This window comes from Hyposmocoma kahamanoa, unplaced genomic scaffold, assembly GCF_003589595.1.
Source record: "Hyposmocoma kahamanoa isolate Upper Pololo Valley unplaced genomic scaffold, ASM358959v1 98174, whole genome shotgun sequence".
NCBI lineage: Eukaryota > Metazoa > Arthropoda > Insecta > Lepidoptera > Cosmopterigidae > Hyposmocoma > Hyposmocoma kahamanoa.
Window position 1 is genome coordinate 12,318 of NW_020655515.1, and position 8,454 is coordinate 20,771.

The window sequence follows — 8,454 nt, forward strand, 5'->3', positions numbered from 1 at the left end:
GTAAAAACAAACTGTGAAAATGCATATGTGAGGCTTCACTGTAAGGGGACGATATATTGTATAAAGTCAAGTGTTAAAATAGATAAATTGTAACCTTTTAATATATTTTTATACAACTATACATATTTTACCTATATCTGTCATTTTTATTTGATAATAATAAGAGGAAATAAGACTAGAACTAACAAAGATGATGTACATTGTAAAGCTTATTTTCTCATCGCCTTTTAATACCATCCCTTTCGGCATGCCTTTTAGGAAAGCTGCATATTTATTCATAATAACTGGTTTATTTTAAGCAGGTACCGCTTGTGCCTTACTGACACTGGCTTGGGAAAGGGTGACAAGCACTTGCCAATGGGGGGTCACGTACGCCCCAGTTGTTAAAAACAATACGAGCTATTAAAATCTGTAACAAAATTAATAATGATTTACACAGTATAGAAATTTGGTTATTATGCAAAACTGAGAACTATCGGATTCCACTTAACCCTTACCTTTGTCTCCACACCCAATGCAACAGATCGTCCTTTAACGGGAATATGTAGGCATAGTTCTTCCACCAATCCTGAAATGAATTCCGTAGACAAACGGTATATCGTTTGCGGAATTTCTCCTCAGACATGTTAAATATGATCGTCTTTCTATGCTTTTCTTTTATTTGAAGCCCGTTCTTAGGCCACATCCACCTCATAAATACTTTCCGAAACATTTAAGTAACCGTGGAACATCTTTAATATACGATAAACGTAGTGAAAAGTTACTCTCCATTAACTATAACACAAACGTTAACCTTTCAAAGGTTAATCTGTTCCCCTAAGGTTACATGTGAGGTTAAAACGTTAAAATATTTAGCGCGATACCAATTGGCAACGTTTTAGGTTTTGATTTTACCTTTGACAATTAGCGCGATACCAAATGTGCGTAACGTGTCACACTGCATGTGTTAGATGCATCACGCGTAATATTAGCATCACGTGTACTATTTCAAGTAATACATCACGCGGGTAATGTTTCGGGTAATGCATCACGCGCGTACTGTTTCCGAGCGATGCATCACGCGGGTAATGTGTGATGCTAACATCACTCCGTGATGCTAACATTACGCGTGATGCTAACATTACGCGTGATGCTAACATTACGCGTGATGTTAGCATCACATTGCATCATTGCATCACAGCATTGCATCACGCCGCGTACTGTTTCGCTTAATGGATGTTAGTAATGACACCTGGCGAGAGCGCTATTTAATACTACGGAGCGGTATACCAAGCCCCATCAAGTAGTACGTGAGAAATTTGCTATGTGGCGCAATTAATATCGATATTTACTCAAGTTCACCTCGAATGTATAATAAAAGACGATACATTACGTAACTATATCCTATACGCATCATAATTGATAATTTAACTTGAATGATGGCGAGTGTGTGTGCGACTGAGATACTGTTGAATAATTTTCCGAGAGGTAATGGAGGCGGGGCAGTCTGGGCCAAAATTTAATAAGTTGAGGTATGGTTTAAAAAAAGGGTTATATTTTTCTATTTCAAAACGTACAAAATCAGCCTAATGCTCAATCTGGAAAATGAGAAATCATAAGTTAATTGAGCTAACAAACAAAATAGAATATTGATGAAATTATAATCGATTAATGTAAATGGATTTAAACAATTAAAAATAGAAAAACGCTAGCGCCAAATGATAAATTCAATCAAAATAATTATATTTAATAGATTCAAAAGTTTTAAACAATAGATTCATACATTATTTATCAAAAATAAAACTTTAAAATTGATTCTTATTTACTAATTAAAGTAGATTTGTTTCATCGGTACAGTACTTTTAGTCTCTGCTGGTTAGCTGACAGCAGTGACCTGTGGGTGTTAGTAAAGACACCTGGCAAGAGCGCTACATAACATTACGGCGCGGAATACAAAGTTCCATCAAGTAGTAAGTGAGAAAGTTTCTAGGTGGCGCTATTAATATTGATATTTACTATATGTTCATATCGGGGAATAATTATGTGTGAATGTGGTAGTATAATGGCGATTAGAGATGGGAATAACTAATTAATTTTTTTAAACGTTTAAACGCTATTCTTTTTTTTAAAAAAGCGTGCTTTTTTAAACGCTTTTTAGTTTGAAGCTACCAAAATCGTTTAGAAAATGTTTAAGCGCATAGACTTTTATGTTAAAAACAGCTTGCAACTTTGCGTTGACGGTTTTAAGATAAGTTTTTTGAAAAAAAAAAAACGAGTATTTTTTTTATGACATAACATTATTATATTAACATTATGTTTATTGGCGTTTAAAAGCGTTCAAAAACATAAGTTGTTTAACTTTTGAAGTTGTTAGCCGTTGAAATGGAAAAAACTGCTTATTTTTTTAAAGTTAAAACGTACGTTTAAAAAGCGTGCTTAAAGCTTTTTTTAGTTTGACGCTTAAAAAGTCGTTTAGAAAAACGTTTAAGCGCATAGACTGACCAGTGACCAATGCGTAAGCAAAAATTAAAATGAAAAGCGTGCTTATACGCTTATTTTAAAAAACAGACTTTTAAAGTGCATCCTCCCACAACCACACCATCACCAACTCTTGTTGGCTCCATCGTTTTCGTTCAGTAACTTCAACATACGTTGTCGTATCTTCTCCTTAGTCTGCGCTTCAAATTTTGAGTGTTGACACTTGACAGGTGTCAACGTCAAATGTGGAAAATTAGAGGAAAAATATCGGCAAAAGATGCCACTGAAATTGGATGTCCTACTTACTCTCAAGTATTCTCTCATGACCTGCCCTTACTGGCAACTCAAAAGATGATGTCCACATGGGAAGTCGAATGGAAAGAGAGTACCAAAGTGAAAGGAAAGCATTATGCGAACATTCAAAATGTCATCCCGAATAAACCTTGGTTTTTTAAATTTAATAAAGCATCCAAATCTTGCACCTCCACCATATGTAGATTAAGGCTCGGCCACTCGAGCACCCCAGTTCACTTAGCTAAAATTAGGGTAAGGGACAGCTCGCTTTGCGAATGCGGGCTGGACGAAGGAACTCCGGATCACATTTTCTTCAATTGTAACAAGTAGCCATTCTCCTTGTACGATGTCCTTCCCTCAACCATTCCCAAACTCACAAATTTCAATACGATTTTAAGTCTTGTGGATACGTCTTGCATCAATGTCCTTTGTGATTATATAACCAGCAATAACATAAATTTATAATTTGTTTGTCCTGCCTAACACACTTACCTACTAACATTTGTCTATATATATTGTTCTCCGTCCCTTTCAGGTAATTCAACAGCTCTGCAACTTTATATAAGAAAGGATTTTTTATATCACATTGTGCTCTCTTTTTTTATAACTCATTTCTCTAACTCTTTCATTTTTATAACTCATTGTATAGCAGAGTCTACAGAAGCCCTTAAAATTACTAAGCGGAAAACTTGATACTGGCGAAATCTAAAGGGTAGCGCCATTAAGCAAAAAGAAGAAGAAGAAGGAAAAACATTGGAAACATTTCCGGAAATCATTTCATTTTTCTGAAAAATATGTACGATTTTTTTTAATGGAAATTTTTTCATTTCCCAACACTGAGTGAGATTAACTGAGAACCCCGGAAATATTTACATAAATACTAATGATCTCTCGTTTCGTAATTCGTATAATTTGAATGTTCTCCATTGTTTTATTCCTCGACCACGACTTTCCACAATGGACTTGTAGGAGGGTGTACGTTTCTCCTATCTGTTAATTCGGGACTCGAACCCGAACAACGTATGCTTGAAACTAAGACAAGAAAGCGAAAGGAAGGAAGAAAGATACGCGGAAGCTATTAATAATATTATTGAAATGAAAGCAAAAGAACTTTACTTAACGAAATTAAAATTTACAAGAACAGCGTAAAAGTACAAAGCAGTATAAGAATTAGAAAGCGCGCCTGTTTCCAAAGCGAGAAGCAAGCGGAGTGTCCGGTGCTCGGCGCGCAGTGCTGGGTTTTGAAGCGATGAGGTGCATGAGTGGGGCGACCGCCCGGCGGGGGTCAGCTGGCTTGCAAGTGAAACAAGCAATGTGCGGCGCGGCACCGACGTCACTCATCGTACGATGTGCAGGCGCCGACGTCATTGATCGTATGATGTTGGTGTGGCCTCACTTGTAAAGCGATAGCGTTTTGCTTATGGAATGTGCGCCACATATTCCCCCTGGCCAGACCGTAACTACGGTCGATAAAAATCGGGAAACTTCACTCTTCGGCCGCTGCGAGTTGTCTTCTCGTCTGTCTTCTCTTTTAGTGTCTCTCGTGTCCTCTCTTCTGGTTTGCATGAATTCTCTTGTGAACTTTCTTTCATTATGTATGCTGGTTTCAACCTGTCTATAGACACTTTGTTCGGCTTCCCTCGTACGTTTATGGTGAAGTACTTGGGGTGCCTTGCAATAACTTTGAATGGACCGTCGTAAGGTGGTTCTAGAGGACGACGTACGTGGTCTTGGCGCAGGAACACATGTGAGCAGGTGGAAAGGTCTCGTGGCACATAAAATGGTGATGTTGTGTGCCATGAAGTTGGCTTTGGCGTAATTTGAGACATGTACGAGCGCAGGCGTGTTGCATACTGGGTGATGTCTGAAGTCGTGAAGTCGTCATTGGACGACAGGAACTGTCCTGGTAACCGAATAGTCTCGCCATATACAAGTTCAGCAGGCGTAGAATCTATGTCTTCTTTCCATGAGCTCCGCATGCCCATGAGGACTAAGGGAAGGGCTTCTGTCCACGAAGTAGTTGTGTGGCACATAATGGCGGCCTTCATCTGCCGGTGCAGACGCTCGACGATGCCATTTGCAGCTGGGTGGTAGGCAGTAGTACGGAAGTGCGTTGCACCAATCAGTTTGGTGAGGGCGCTGAACAGGTTGCTCTCGAACTGGCGTCCACGGTCTGTAGTCACCCGCACCGGACAGCCGAATCTGGCGATCCAGCCAGACACCAGGGCAGCAGCGCAGGTCTCCGCTGTGATATCTTTGAGGGGATACGCCTCAGGCCATCGAGTATATCTATCAATGACTGTGAGGCAGTATCTGAAATCAGAAGATGGAATTAAGGGCCCTACGATGTCGAGGTGTATGTGAGTGAACCTCGCAGAAGGAGTAGAGAAGGTGGAGAGGGGGGAAATGGTATGGCGAGTAATTTTACTCTTTTGGCATGGTAAGCATTGCCTAGACCACTCTCTACAATCTTTGCGGATTCCTGGCCAAACAAATCTTTGTGTAACCAGTCGCACTGTAGCAGAACTTCCTGGATGATGTAGATTGTGCAGCAAATCGTAGACTTGTCTTCTGTACTGTGGAGTAACATACGGGCGTGGTGGCTGTACGGAAACGTCGCAGTATATAGGTAAGTTGCTATCTGCAGTACTAACCTTCTTAAGTTGCAGGGTGGAGCCATGAAGTAGTAGATTTTGCAGTTCTGGATCACTTTCCTGAGTGCGTGCAAGATCTGAGTAATTAATTGCTGCAGTCATCTCCTCGACGCGCGACAGGGCATCGGCAACGACGTTCTCTGTGCCTGGTAAGTACTTCAAGTCTGTTGTAAATTGAGCAATGTAATCAAGGTACCTGAACTGTCTCGGCGTGCATTTCTCTTTATTGATGTGAAAAGCATAAGTAAGAGGCTTATGATCGGTGTAGACAACAAAGGTTCTAGCTTCAACCATATGCCTAAAATATTTAATCGCCTCGTAGATCGCTAACAGCTCCCTATCGTATGGGCTGTACTTCCTCTGGGTAGGACTAAGCTTATGGGAGAAAAAGGCAAGAGGTTCCCAGTCCTTACCTCTACGCTGCTGTAACACAGCACCAAGCGCAGTATCAGATGCATCTGTCACTATCGCTAGCTCTGCGCACAGATCAGGATGAGCTAGTAGTGCAGCCCGGGATAATGAATCCTTACAGTCTTCAAATGCTTGTAGTAGCTGCGGAGTCAAATTCACGGGGTGTGAGCCTTTTATTCTTGGTCCTGCTAATACGGCATTCAATGGGGCTTATAGCTGAGCTGCGTTGGGAATAAATCGCCTGTAAAAATTAAGCATACCCAAGAATCGTCGCAGTTCTTTAACTGTCTTTGGCGCGTTGTACTCCTGAATTACCTGTACTTTGGTACTTAAGGGTCTAGTACCTGCCGCAGACACGTGGTAGCCGAGGAATGTTACTGCTGGCTGGGCTAGGGTGCACTTAGATGTGTTGATGAGTACTCCATACTCACGTAAACGCTGGAAAAGTTGACTTAAGTGACTCTTATGTTCTTCCAGAGATGATGAAAATACCAGGATGTCATCAATATACCCATAGCAGAAGTCAAGTCCAGAGAGCGCCTCGTCGATGAACCTTTGGAAAGTTTGTGCAGCATTTCTTAGTCCAAATGTCATAAAGGGGAAATCGTACAAGCCAAAAGGTGTAGTAATAGCTGTTTTAGGTACATCTGCTGGATTCACTGCGATTTGGTTATATGCCTTCACTAAGTCGATAGTGGAGAAAACTGAACATCCAGAGAGCTGGTAAGAGAAATCATGAATATGGCGTATTGGGTACCTGTCAGGGATGGTTCTGGAGTTTAGGGCTCGGTAGTCACCGCATGGTCGCCAGCCATCGTCCTTCTTCTTCACCAGATGCAGAGCAGATGACCACGGGCTCTCAGAACGCCTGGCTATACCGCCTGCCACCATGTCTTCGAACTCCTTTTTGGCTATTTGCAAGCGAGTTGGGTCCAGACGACGCGGCTTGCAAGACACGGGTGGACCAGGCGTCGTTTTAATAAAATGTAGTGTTTTATGCTTTGATGCAAACTTAACACCTGGCGGGCGAGTTATCTCGGGGTACTTACGAAGCAGTTCGTGGAATTCGGTTTCTCCGGTGACAGCTTTGACAGACGCGATGTCCTCTGGTGCTCTCAGGTAAGTGCCGCACACAGATAAAGTAGTGGTGTTGTCGATTAAGCGTTGATTCCTACAATCTACGAGTAAGTTATAATGACTTAAAAAATCAACACCTATGATGGGCTTCGAAACATCGGCCACTGTGAAACTCCACGTGAAGGTTCTCCTAAGCCCGAAGTCCAAGTGTAGTTGCGCTGGCCCGTAAGTATGGATGACAGTGTTGTTGGCAGCCAAGAGGTCGTACCTAGATTTAATACAAGGCCTCCTAACAGCTGACCGAGGATACACGCTTAGGTCGGAACCTGTGTCCACGAGGAACTGCATCTTCGTTGTTCGATCCGCTATGAAAAGACGGCCTGTTGAGGAAAGACAGTCGTTGGCCGCTACTTGCGACTGCCCCTGAAGTTTTCCGAATTGAAGGTGCAGGGCTCCTTGCACTTCTTCGCTGCGGCTCCGTAGGTGTAGTGGTAAAAACAATGAGGGTGATTTGGTGGTGGTTGTTTCGGTCCTGACTTATTATGTGAGTTGTCATACCTTCTCGGTTTAGACCTTGAGCGTGAGCGTGGGCGCGGAAAATGACGACGTCTGGAGTTCATTTGAGTAGTGAGCAAAGCTACTTGCCTGGTCAATTCCGTCAATGTTTCTCCGTACGACGGCGTCGTTGCAGCAGGCGTGGTTGGAAGAGAGGGCGCGGCAGAAGTACTGGCTACCTGAGGTGCCGCTGGAGCGATTTCGTATACCCTGTCAGCTATCTCTGCAAGTTGATCTAAAGGTAAATTAGTTTGAACGGCGATAACTGTTTGTATATGATGTGGCAAACGATTTGTCCACAATGTTTTAACGAACTCCGATGCACCAGAAGATCCGGCCAAATCCTGTAGGTGCCGCAGGAACTGTGACGGTTTCCTATCACCTAGCTCCTCATGAGTCAGTAGCTTTTGTATACGCTTTTCCTGTGAAGCTGAAAGGCGCTTTATTAATTCCGATTTGAGTTTCTTATATTTATTAGTAGCTGGTGGACTAGTTATAATATCTTTTATCTCTAAGGCATATCTTAGTTCAAGGTGGCCAATCACATAATAAAATTTTGTTTCATCTTGGTTGATTTTGGAAAGAACGAACTGGCCCTCAATTTGGGCAAACCACAGAACAGGTTCTTCTGGCCAGAATGGAGGAATTCGCACGCCAACCCTAAATACTTCTTCCTTTACTTCACTACGTTCACCGCCTTCAGCCATAGTAATTAAAAAATCGCTCACCGCTTATAAGTGGGGCCACACACCAAATCCTTTGTTCTCTTAATGGGTTTTAACAAGTTGCAAATATGTAGAATTCGAAGTAATCCGTTGAAACTCGTTGTCCAATTTATCAATATTTCGCTTCGTCGGGATGTCACCACTGTAGGAGGGTGTACGTTTCTCCTATCTGTTAATTCGGGACTCGAACCCGAACAACGTATGCTTGAAACTAAGACAAGAAAGCGAAAGGACGGAAGAAAGATACGCGGAAGCTAATTAATAATATTATTGAAATGAAA

At 41.9% G+C, this 8,454-nt stretch overlaps 2 protein-coding genes across 2 annotated transcripts; both read right to left on the minus strand.

Moving 5' to 3' along the window:
- Nucleotides 1-4,211: 4,211 nt before the first annotated feature.
- Nucleotides 4,212-5,528, minus strand: LOC113238759. Its single transcript, XM_026475594.1, has 2 exons — nucleotides 5,406-5,528; nucleotides 4,212-5,064 (listed from the first exon to the last, which is right to left on the minus strand). The coding sequence occupies exons 1-2, from the start codon at nucleotides 5,429-5,431 to the stop codon at nucleotides 4,212-4,214; spliced, it is 879 nt and encodes a 292-aa protein (XP_026331379.1). The 5' UTR covers nucleotides 5,432-5,528.
- A 1,772-nt stretch (nucleotides 5,529-7,300) lies between these two features.
- On the minus strand, nucleotides 7,301-8,155 carry LOC113238758. The gene has a single exon (XM_026475593.1). It carries the CDS (start codon nucleotides 8,153-8,155, stop codon nucleotides 7,301-7,303), a length of 855 nt encoding a protein of 284 aa, XP_026331378.1.
- Nucleotides 8,156-8,454: the final 299 nt, after the last annotated feature.